Below are 13,078 nucleotides of genomic sequence, written 5' to 3' on the forward strand. Positions count from 1 at the left end.
TGTGTGTGCTGTTCATCAAACATTGCCAGACACAGCTCCTCCCAAGAGAGCATGTGATAAATTTAGATATCACACATTGCTTCCATTTCACTAGGTAAAAAGCAACATGTACACATTGAAGAATATGATTTATGTGTATTTCAGGGTACAATCCTATGGAGGATTTCAGCTAGGTGTATTTTTAATTAGGGATGCAAAGGAACAAGGGAAAATCTTTCTGCATTTGACAAATTACTGTCATTTTATATTCAATTCTGTGAAAATGGTAGTTACTAACTCTTCTAGCTTTCCAATAGTAGCTAAGCAATTTTTGCTATCCTATTTTTACTTAAAAAAAAATAGGCAGCAGTAAGTCCCTGAAGCCATGAAAAGGCTAATGTTCTGATACAGTACAAATAGTAGAATAATCCATGGGAAATCATGGAACTATAGAATGGTTTGTCTTGGAAAGCATTTTTTTTCAGATATTTTGAAATATCTTCAAAAAGTTTTTGAAGAATAGACTGCTCACGTTTTACAGAAACTGACTTTCCCTGAGAAACTATCTTGTAATATTGATTATTGACACGTGCAATAGCAGTTAGCTGTTCTAACAAGGACGCCTAGAGATCTTAGAGGTTTAACACATACAATTTGTCAGTAGCTAATTGCCACCTTGTAACTCAGAAATTTACACAGAGGTAGTTCAGCATATCTGTATGAGCCCATTATCATGTTGTCAATTGGCATACATTTGAAATGTATTTATTATATATATACCCTTATTACAACCTTCTTTTGATTATTGAGGAATGATCACGTGCTTCAGTTGAGTAACTGGGTAAATAATAATGTTTCGTTGATTGGCACCATTATTCTAACACATGCCACAAAATACAACCCAGAGAGACAGAAAAAGGAGGATAGGAGTTGTCTTTAAACAATTTTTCTGGATACAAATAAAATGTTTCAGTTTGAAAATATAAAATTGAAATGCGCATTGTAGAGTTTAGTCAACCATGTTTCTTTTCCACCTTGTGAAACCTTTTTTTTTAATGTAGATTTCTTTATTTCTTCTACAAACAAACTGACCTTTTAAAAATTATGAGTTCCTTTGCAAAATAAAACTTCTGTCCTCTGCAACAAAATATAATCTGGCTACCTATAAATATATTTTTTAAAGCCTTTTTTTTCTTTTAGCCATATTTTTCTTTTAATAAATTTCTGGTTTGGTTTGGTATCTGATAGAACTTTTTCAGAGAATGATAGAATCATTAAGGTTGAAAAAGACCTCTAAGATTATGAAGCCCAACCCTTAGGTCAGCACTACCACCTTCACCACTAAAACATGTCCACAAGTACCAATCCAGATGTTTTTTGAACCATAAGCTTTATATTTTCAAATAAGAATAGTAAAAGTGAGGAAGAGTACAAACAAATAATATTTATAAAGCTAAAAGTTCTTATACAAAATAGTTGTATAATGAATTGACCCTGGCATCACAGAAATGCCACTGGAATAGCACAAATACAGATGAAATTAGATAATTTTTAACATTAGTTAAAGAGGCTGCATTTGCTGTTTTTAAAGTCTTTTCCAAACTGCAGCTTTTATAAATCTCCTTCTTCCTTATTTCTCAAGAAGTTTCTCTCATTGATGACTGTATTAGAGCTAAATTTGTCCAGTATTAAAAACATACAGTGGACAAACTCAGAGGACATGCCATTGAAATATTCAGAGAAGCCCAGTACTTCAACAGTACAGCCCAGTACCAAAGTGCTTCCTAACTGACAAGGAAAAAAAAAAGTATTTTTTATTTAAATGCATTTTTTTCAGTCTCAAAGAGTTGTGGAATATATATATATATATATATATATATATATATATATATATATATATATGTGATATGTGATCCTTTTCAGCATTGTTCTGGCCATATTTTATCATTTATCTAAAAATCTTATGTTTACAATATGTTTGCAAATTTAACAATGATGCTGTCTTTGTGGATTTGATGGCCAACACCATAGAAAATAAGCTATCTGTCCTTTAAGAACAGATGTAGCTAGTGACAATATCCTAAGTCTCAGACTACACAAAATAGGGAATAAAAGCTCAGAAGCTTTTATTGTAAGTATTGCTTATTATAAGTTACAAGCATATTGATCTCAAAACATGATATGCTGGATGATTTTTACATCTACCATGGTGGAGGCAACGATACAAAAAATATTAGAATATATGTTCATATTTTGGTAAAATATTTTTCTTTTTAAAAGAAAGTTGGATTTTTCTCATTCTTTTTATTTCTAGTGAGAAATTAAGTTTGTCGTTACTGTAGATAATTTTATTCTCCTTATTATACCAATAGCAGACTTTCTCACATTCAGTTTCCTGGGATTCAAAGCTGTCATTTATATTATTTACTGAGGTTCAGTATCAGGGTGGGTAACTGCCATCTCCTTTGGTTTGGTGTGATAATATCTAATATTAGATATTAGACTCAGCTGCAAGGAGAATGGCTGAAGCTGTTCCATGACCAGTTGTTCTCTGCCTTTCTCTGTGCTTAACTCTTCAGTCGATGCCTTCTGTCTTCTGTGCAACCAAGAGTATCACATCATCTTGGAGAACCAAGATCTGAGAGGTTCACTTTCACTAGATGGATGCATTCTGTCCATCAGCTCCTGGGAAACCTTCTGAGCTTGAGCAATGTTTGCATCTTCAGTAGTATTAGTAGCTAATCCAAATTGATCATACTGAGTTTTGTTGGATACGTCTTCATAAGTGTGAACATAATGGTCATAAATGAAAAAATAACAATCAAATTACATAGGTGAAGTTTTAGTGAGGAGCGTGCTGTTTATAGAGGGAAAAATCACCTGGTTTTAATGATATGTGTATTTTTGAAACATAGCAAAATAAATTTCCCTTAAGAGTTTTCTTCTTTAATAAAGGGAACAAAAATGTAAATATTATATAGAAAACCTGAAATTTTTAATTTTACTTCATTGCTGACTTTTTGTAAAGACCATACATAATTCCATCCTTAAGGGCTGCTAGATTTTTCAGAATATAGAGAGCTGTAGACTTCAAATGGTGATGCCTTTCAAAGTTGTTGTAAGTACTGCAGGTATCTCCAGGTTAATATATAAATCTCAGCCTTATAATTCAAGAATTCCTTAGAAATGTTTGTTTTCACACTGGATTTTTATTTGTAATGGAATTTGTTGTGAATCAGATATTTGAATTTGCAATATTGGTTATAATGTTGGTAACGTTAATAATATAAACTACAAAAGTAGTTTATCTTCAAAGTATTATCTGATTTTGCAAACCATTTAATAAATCACTCTTGTGAATGATGATTAATTAATAAAATATTAATTAGTATACACTGTAATAATAATACAAATACTTTAATACTAATATAAATATTAGTGTTTGAATGTAGGATTTTGTTCAAAGTGATAGGCCTAAAAGCAAGGACACATAACTTAAATGTAAATTAAATCTAAACCTGATTGTTTATAAAAAGGAATATGACTGACTATAAAAAATATTTGGGTTTTGATATTTTGACCCTAAATGTAACTTTAGTGTTAATAAACTTTCAAAATACTTGTAGTTGACACCAACTTGAGAGTAAATGTAATTTAAAATTATAATTAACATTCATGATATTTTTTCTAGTATATTTATTCCACAGTATTTTAACTACTTTTCAAATAATCAGGTTACCAATGAAGTTCATAAATTAAACCTTTAAATAAATTGTTTTCTCTACTTCAAAAATCACTGACTTAGATTAGCAATACTAGTAAATACAACCTACTTCTACTATTGAGATCTCTAACAAAAATAAAGATCATATCATATTGTTAAAATCATGAGACTTTGGGATGCTTGTTCTCAAATTGCCAGTGAATTTTGGGACACTTCCTAAAACTGTCAGCCCAGAGTAGAGCTAAGGTGACCTGTATTTTGGAGAGTGAACTGTGTTTTCGCTGAACAATGAGGTACTGTCATAAGTACAGATCATTTCACAGCTGTGAGAAGCAGGAATACTGGTGCAGAAATACTTTCTGTAGGGTATTTTTAGTATTTTTGTTATTTATAGAAGGAGTTACAGATGCTTGTCAGTCAGAATGAGGTAGAAGAATCTGGAATGACTAAGGGTGTTTCATTAGGGATGAGAAGGAAAACATTGGTTCTGATGCTCAGTCAGGAATGCCTGCCGTGTTTGCTTCCTTTAACCAATGGCTGACCATCGTGCTTTCCTCCCTGCAACTACACTGCCCTACCAGCAGCTTAGTCTGCACTACCAATTTACCACAAAACTTCTTTCATATGAGGTACTCAAAAAATATTTGTACAGTGCCCAGCTGTAGGAGACATGCCAATATGTGGGGACATTCCAAATGTCATTAAATCATGCTTCAGTGCTCTGTGTATTCTGTTGCATGTTGAAATGTGTAATACTTCAATCAACAAAATTAAACCATGAGGGCAAATTTTAAGACTGACGCATTTCTAGACAATTATAAAATGTTGAATGGGAAAACAAAGTAGCAGACTCCAGAAATTCTGCAGACATTTGTCAAGCTATATTAGTTTGTATCAAAAAGCGTGTAGACAGCTTTGAAACATAGTAAATAAAATCTTCAAATAAATAAACCCCAGGGCAACTTGTCCCATGCATGTGTGATCAAATGGCAGGTTGTCATTCCTAAGTGTTCTTAAAACAATTTAATTTTATATTGAAAAATAGAAATTCGTCTTGAAACTAATAAAATCAGTTGCCAGTGTGGACAGCCATGCAAAGCATAGTTACAGTCAATGCAAAAAATCAAAATTCAAGGAACTTTTTTGTATTATTCTAATAGCTTTGAATAGGAAAATTAGTGTTCAGTCTTCATCTGAGGAATGAACTCATCCTTTAGAGAAAAAAATCACATTTTAATTGCCAGGAGACATTAAGAATTTATATATAAATATATACACACGCGTTATGTATTTATTTTTTTAGGAAAAGGAGGATGACAAATCAGACACATCAAGCTCTCAGCAACAGAAAAGTCCACAAGGTCTGAGTGACACCGGGTATTCTTCTGACGGGATATCAAGTTCACTTGGTGAAATTCCAAGTCATATCCCCACTGATGAAAAGGATTTACTCAAAGAAACTAGTAAAAAAGACACTATTTCACAAGAAAGTCCACCAAGCCCCTCAGATCTAGCTAAATTGGAAAGTACTGTACTCTCAATTTTAGAAGCTCAGGCAAGCACTCTTTCTGATGAAAAATCTGCAAAAAGCAAAGAGCTTTCTGAAACATATGGTGAACAGACAAAGGATCAACTTAAAGCAAAGCCTTTGCCCGTCACTCCAGAATCTTACAGTCCAGATGAGGAAGACTTAAAAGCTATCAAAGAAGGTGAAGGAACCATTGCAGAAGAGGGCAAAGGAACTGCCTCCTCCCAGGCAGATTACAAAGAAGAACGTGAAGGAGATGACATGTCAGTAAGAAGACAACAACGCTATGACTCTGTGGAAGACAGCAGTGAGAGCGAAAACTCACCTGTCCCAAGGAGAAAACGAAGAACTAGTGTTGGTTCTTCAAGCAGTGATGAGTACAAACGAGATGACAGCCAGGGATCAGGTGATGAGGAAGACTTCATTAGAAAACAGATTTTAGAGATGAGTGCTGATGAAGATGCTTCAGGTTCTGAAGATGATGAATTCATTAGAAATCAACTCAAAGAGATCAGTGCAGCTGAAAGCCAAAAGAAAGAAGAAGTGAAAAGCAAAGCCAAAGGAACAGCTGGAAAACACAGAAGAATGGCACGGAAAAGTAGTGCAGGCTATGATGAGGATGCAGGAAGAAGACATTCATGGCATGATGACGATGATGAGACTTTTGATGAAAGCCCAGAGCCAAAATACAGGGAAAGTAAAAGTCAAGACAGTGAAGAACTTGCAGTATCTGGAGGAGGAGGCCTTCGACGTTTCAAAACAATAGAACTAAATAGCACAATAACAAACAAATATTCTGAAGTATCTGAACCGCAAAAAGGTATTTTATATTTTGATGAAGAGCCTGAGCTAGAGATGGAGAGTCTTACAGATTCACCAGAAGATAGATCTAGAGGAGAAGGATCTTCTAGTTTGCATGCTTCTAGTTTCACACCAGGTACATCTCCTACTTCAGTGTCATCACTTGACGAAGACAGTGACAGTAGCCCTAGTCACAAAAAACTGGGAGGGGAGAGCAAACAACAGCGCAAAGCAAGGCATCGAACACATGGTCCTCTTCTTCCCACAATTGAAGATTCTTCAGAAGAAGAAGAACTACGGGAAGAGGAAGAACTTCTAAAGGAACAAGAGAAACAACGTGAATTAGAACAGCAACAAAGAAAAAGTTCTAGCAAAAAATCTAAAAAAGACAAGGATGAACTCAGAGCCCAGAGACGAAGGGAACGTCCAAAGACCCCACCAAGTAATCTTTCTCCCATTGAAGATGCATCTCCAACAGAAGAATTACGACAGGCTGCAGAAATGGAAGAGCTGCACAGATCTTCTTGTTCTGAATATTCACCCAGCATTGAGTCAGAACCTGAAGGATTTGAAATCAGCCCAGAAAAAATAATAGAAGTGCAAAAAGTTTACAAATTGCCTACTGCTGTCTCTTTATACTCACCAACAGATGAACAACCAACTGGACTCCCAAAAGAAGAGAGTGGTCAAAAGATGTTGAAAAGTGCTGAAGAGGTATATGAGGAGATGATGCATAAGTCCAAATCATTTCAAATGTCAAATGAAAAAGATGAAGTATTTGAAAAAGAATCTTTATATGGTGGAATGCTAATAGAGGATTATATTTATGAATCTTTAATAGAGGATACTTACAATGGAACTATTGATACTAGTCTTGTTATGAGACAAGATGAGAGCAGTGAATATATGCAACAGAGAGGAAAAGAGAAAAAAACAAGAGCATCAGAACAGGTCTTTGATGAACCACAGAAAATTAGTGATCTAGAGAAAGACTACTTTAGTGTTGAGACTTTACATACTATTGTGCCTCAAGAAGATATAGTTTCTAGTTCTTACATTATCCCAGAAAGTCATGAAATAGTTGTATTAGACAGCACAGTAAGTTCCACCATTGAGGAAAAGCATTTGTTAGATGCAGAAGCTGCTTATGAAGAGCTTATGAAAAGGCAGAAAATGCAGCTAACCCCAGGGTCTAGTCCAACACAACCAGCTTCAGATTTCATTCCCACATCTGATACAAAGGTATCTGGTGGTGGAGAAATAGTGGATAGTACATCTTTAACATCAAGCACTACTTCAGCAATTTCAGATGTATCACCTGTCAGTAGCACACTTTCTATTCCAGATGTTAAAATAACACAACATTTTACAGCAGAGGAAATTGAAGATGAATACTTAACAGATTATGCCAGAGAAATTCAAGAAATAATTTCTCATGAAACATCAATATTGACATACTCTGAGACATCGGAAGGTGCTGCATCAGTTTTACCTTCTGATACAGCTTCCTTAACATCATCTACATCTTCAGTTTCTACCACAGATAGTTCCTCACCCATAGATAGTGCAACCACAGGTTTTGTAGGTCCAGCAGATGGTGTAAGTAAACCAGCAGATTCTGAAGGTGTCAGGATAGTAACACAGGTTCCCTTAACATCTACAAAAGAGTACTCTGAAGTGACCATGCCTTATGAATCTATTGCTGGAGCCACTAAAAAAACATCTCTTGAATCAGATGCAGAGAGTGTGGAGCAGACTGCAGTTTGTTTGCCTGAAACTGCACCTTTAGCTGTGGCAACTACAGTTACAAAATCCAAGGAATATGCAGTTGACACCATTACTTTTGATACCTCCAAAGCAGAGAAGGAAGCAGCTAGAAAAATTAAAAGTACAGTAGAGGCTGACAGTGTCAAAATTCATCATGAAGAGCCACACAAAGAATTGGGCATTGATATGACAAGGATTGATTTGACTAATGCTGCATCTCAGCAACCACCTGTATGTATAGCACCAGTACCAGTTACACAGCCTGCATCAGAAACATCTTCTGTTCTCACTCACAGTGTTGTAAGTAAGACCAGCATGGTCTCTGTGCCTTCCTCAGCTCCTGCTGTTTCAGCCAAAGTATTCTCTCTTTTTAGAAGCTCTTCTTTGGATTCAACTGCTCATCCTTCTCCACCCCCACCTCCTCCTCCTCCACCACCTCCTCCACCACCATTACCACCACCACCTATTTTACCCAAGCCTGCCATCTATCCCAAAAAGAAGCCACAGATTAAGGCTCCATCAGCAACAGCTCCCACAGTGGTACCTCCAGTTGCAAGTGTTCCAGCACTAGAGTCCACAGCTGTATTGAAGGATCATGTGGTACCTATCACTAAAGCATATACCCCAACACCACCTCCTGTACCACCCAAACCATCCTCCATTCCAGCAGGGCTTGTTTTCAGTCACAGGCCACCTGAAGTAACTAAACCTCCAATTGCTCCTAAACCAGCAATTCCTCCACTCCCAATAGCTGTTCATAAGCCAGCTGAAACACAGCCCAAACCAGTAAGCTTGTCATTGACTTCAAGTATGACTCTGAATCTGGTAACCACAGCTGAATACAAAATACCGTCTCCCACTTCCCCTTTGTCTCCACACTCTAACAAATCTTCACCAAGGTTGGCAAAACCCTCACAGGAAACCTATGTTGTCATCACATTGCCATCTGAGCCTGGAACTCCCACTGAAGCTATAACTAGCCAGGCTGTTACCAGCTGGCCTTTAGAAGCACCTTCTAAAGAACAGATTCCCCAACCTATGCAACCAGTTTTTACTACATCCATGAAAACTATGGATATTCAAAGTATGGCAGGTCAGAGTATGTATATTTCAAGTGCACTGCAAGCTATTCCTATGACAACACAATCAACTTTTGAAAAAATACCTAGTTCAAAACCAGAAGTAGTAACAACAGATATTACTAAGACCACAGTGTCTGTAGTTAAGGGTCCAGTGCCTGGTTATGGTTTAGGTAGTGTTGCCATTACTATACCTCCAGAGCCACTACATATTGTAGACCAACCCAGATACAGAGAGAATGGAAGATTCCATCCTTTGGGCGATGTCATCGATCTTCGCACTTTAACTAAGATGGACATTGAAATGAGGGACAGCTGTATGGATCTCTCTGCTGTTTCCATGGACATAAGAAGGCAAATGCCATCAAGTGACACAAGTGGACGGCCAGTAAGTACTGTCCAGCCATCCATAATAAACCTTAGCACTGCATGTGTTGCTGATACTTCTCTGCCTGCAGTCACTGAGACAGTAACTGTGATGACTTGCACTGCCACTGTGAGCTACACCACCAGCACAGACAGCCTTGTGGATCTGGGACACGCGATGACAACGCCGCTTCAGCTAACAACATCAAAACATTTTGAGCCTGCATACAGAGTAACAGGCAGCCAGGCCTTCTCTGTAGGTAGAGATGAAGTGCCAATAAATTTATCACTAGGTACTTCAACACAGGCAGTGACATGGGCTACTACAAAGCCTGTTACTGTACCACCTGTTGGGGTTACAAATGGTTGGACTGATCTCTCCACTACTCAGGAGCCAGCAGAGAGTGGAGCAGTTGACCTTAGCACTACGAAATCCCACAGAACAGTAGTAACAATGGATGAAACTGCTCCAGGTATCATAACAACAGTAATAGAAGATGACGAAAAGCCTGTAGATCTGACTGCAGGGAGAAGAGCTGTCTGCTGTGATATGGTTTATAAATTTCCATTTGGTAGGAGCTGTACAGCACAGCAGCCTTCTACTACACTTCCTGAAGATCGCTTTGGCTACAGAGATGACCATTATCAGTATGATCGTTCAGGGTCATATGGTTACAGAGGAATTGGAGGTATGAAACCATCTATGTCTGACACAAATTTATCAGAAGCTGGACTATTTGCATATAGAAGCAAGAATAGCTTTGATTATCGAGTTGGGGCAACTGATACAGCAGTAGATCTTACTTCTGGAAGAGTAACTACAGGTCAGTATGACACAGCAGCAGATCTTTCTTTGAAATATAATTTTGATGTTCCTCACCTCATTTCAGGATAATTTTTTTATTGTTTTTCCCCTTCTTCTGTTATTTTGTTTTCTTTTGGACAGTGTGACAAATTATTCCGGATTACACGTGTTTTTCATTTCTTCATTTTACGTATGTGTTTGCACAGAGGTGCCTGCATGTGCCTGCATGTTCAGAAATGCTGTTTCCTTCACATCTAAAGTAGATCATTAACCTGAAGATTTGCATGCAGTTTTCCCTTCCCATTTATTTCATCAAGATGGGATGACTTTCAGAATCCGCAAAGCAGCATTCTTTTGTGGGACTGGACTGTAACTTTGCCCTGTAATTTCAGGTGAGGTTATGGATTACTCAAGCAAGACTACAGGTCCATATCCAGAGACTCGGCAGATTTCTGGCCTCGGGCTCAGTACACCACAGTATTCCCAAGCAAGAATGGTGTCCTCTGTGGGTTCCCAGTTTGGCGTTGGAAGTGTTTTAAGATCATCCAATGGTGTTGTTTATTCTTCAGTAGCAACTCCAATCCCATCCACATTTGCCATCACCACACAACCCGGTTCTATTTTCAGTACAAGTGTCAGAGATCTACCTACTCTCCAAACAGTTGACTCAGTGCCCTCTTTATCAACTTTGCAACAGACTCAACCACTCCCAAGATCATATAGTTTCTTGACAACCGTGGCAGCTGAAAAAGATAAAGCAATTACTGCCGTTGGTATGGAAACGGGGTTACCACCACATTCTATAGAAACTATTACCACTGAGCCAACCAGCTTGATACCTGCTTTAACAACAGCATCTGAAGTTTATACAGATGTAATTGATGATGAGGTTGCCCTTCTCATTGCCCCTGAAGAAGGCAAACAGCAGCAGCTTGATTTGGAGCGGGAACTTCTTGAGCTTGAGAAAATTAAGCAGCAGCGCTTTGCAGAAGAATTGGAATGGGAACGTCAGGAAATTCAAAGATTTAGGGAACAAGAAAAGTTTATGGTGCAAAAAAAGCTTGAGGAGTTGCAATCCATGAAACATCATCTTTTATTCCAGCAGGAGGAGGAACGACAAGCTCAGTTTATGATGAGACAAGAGACATTAGCCCAGCAGCAGTTGCAGCTTGAACAATTTCAACAACTTCAGCAACAGCTCCACCAGCAGTTAGAGGAGCAAAAACTTCGTCAAATATATCAGTATGGTTATGACCCTTCAGGAACTGGGTCACCACAAACTACCACAGATCAAACACTTTTGGAAGGACAGTATGCAAGCACAGAAAATGGCCAATTTTGGCCTACTGATGACACAACCACTACAGCTTCAGGAGTGCTGGGTATTGAAATTCCACAAAGTCAAGCATGGTATACAGTTCAGTCTGATGGCATTACCCAATACATACCCAGGTCTGGTATTCTAAGCTCAGTTTCCGAAATGTCTCTTAAGGATATTGATGTTAGAGAGGAGAAGCAATTGAAAAAGCGAAGTTCTATGCCAAAATTACGTGGTCCCTACGAGGAGTTTGAGGAGACCCTGGAAGAAGAGCCCCGGTGTTTCAAAAAAATAGTGGACAGTGGAGTGCAAACTGATGATGAAGATGGAGCAGAAAGAGGTTACACCAACAGGAGACGGAGAGCTAAGAAGAGTGTTGATACAAGTGTTCAGACGGATGATGAAGATCAAGATGAATGGGATCTTTCCAGCAGATCCAGAAGGAAGCCTCGTGTAGGAAAATACAGTGAGAGCACCACTGAGGCAGATAAAGCCAAACCATTCTCCAAGGTATCTAGTATCGCAGTTCAGACAGTGGCAGAGATTTCTGTGCAAACAGAACCTGTAGGAACAATAAGAACACCTTCAATCAGGGCCAGATGGGATGCTAAGGTTGAAATCATAAAGCATATTTCAGCTCCAGAAAAGACATTTAAAGGAGAAAGTCTGGGATGTCAAACAGAGACAGCATCAGACACTCAAAGTCCCCAATATCTGTCAGCTTCATCTCCTCAGAAAGATAAAAAACGTCCAACACCATTAGAGATAGGATACACATCCCACCTTCGTCCAGACTCCACATTACAGGTAGTCCCTTCCCCTCCCAAATCTCCCAAAGTTCTCTATTCACCCATTTCACCCGTTTCACCAAGCAAAGTTATAGAGTCAGCATTTGTACCTTATGAAAAACCCATGACTGATGACATCAGCCCTCAGAAGATGCTGCATGCTGACATGGCCAAGGTTCCTCCATCAAGCCCAAAGACAGCAAAGATGATGCAACGCTCTATGTCTGATCCTAAGCCCCTGAGTCCCACAGCAGAAGACAGTTCCAGAGCTCAGTTTCAGTACACTGAGGGTTTTATGGTAAGAAGTATTTGCTTACTTTTTTTTTTTTAATAATATGCAATTTACAGCTATCAGTACAGCATGAGGATAGACTCACCCATTTCCAACACATGTGTATGCAGTCTTTTTGCACACAATTCTGAAAAGTCAAGTGGAATATCTGCTGTCTGAAGCAATGGTTAGTTCATTCACTGCTTTGCCAGGAAACAGAGAAGCCCTTATTACTAATATTCAGGAAGTAACACAAGAAGTTAATTTTCAGAATTTGGGTGGCATTTTGTGTTTTATCCAGCAATTCATTGCCTGTATAGGGGTTAATGACAATGCTTCAGAAAATTGACAGCATTTCTTTTCTAATCATACAACATCCAGTTATTGTGGCACAGTCTGTAGTGCATTTGCCTTGAAATTACTGCATGTCCCTTCTGAGAGCAGACAACACCAGATTTATAATTGCCGTAGTTAGTTGTCCTTGTGATCCTCATGAGGTTTCTTAACCATGTGGGATTCTGTGGATAATCTTCTGTCTCAATGTGTACATCTTTTATATTTCCCAGACCAAAAGGTTTCATATCAAAAATCCATTTTTAGTTTGTTTGTTTTGGATAAGGAGGATTATCAGGAAGTTATGCAAGTTTTGAGG

The 13,078-nt window shown here is 38.0% G+C and overlaps 1 protein-coding gene across 6 annotated transcripts in view; it reads left to right on the forward strand.

Annotated features, from left to right (window-relative positions):
* PCLO (piccolo presynaptic cytomatrix protein) overlaps positions 1–13,078 on the forward strand; it is a 325,587-nt gene that overhangs the window by 143,342 nt on the left and 169,167 nt on the right. For all 6 annotated transcript variants that reach the window (XM_039723653.1, XM_039723648.1, XM_039723650.1 and 3 more), the window contains exons 5-6: positions 5,007–10,068; positions 10,442–12,453. In XM_039723653.1, the coding sequence (XP_039579587.1) occupies positions 5,007–10,068; positions 10,442–12,453 (7,074 nt within the window). The remainder of the gene's footprint in view (positions 1–5,006; positions 10,069–10,441; positions 12,454–13,078) is intronic.

Source organism: Passer montanus, unplaced genomic scaffold (assembly GCF_014805655.1).
Source record: "Passer montanus isolate IOZ18808 unplaced genomic scaffold, ASM1480565v1 scaffold50, whole genome shotgun sequence".
Classification (NCBI taxonomy): Eukaryota; Metazoa; Chordata; class Aves; order Passeriformes; family Passeridae; genus Passer; species Passer montanus.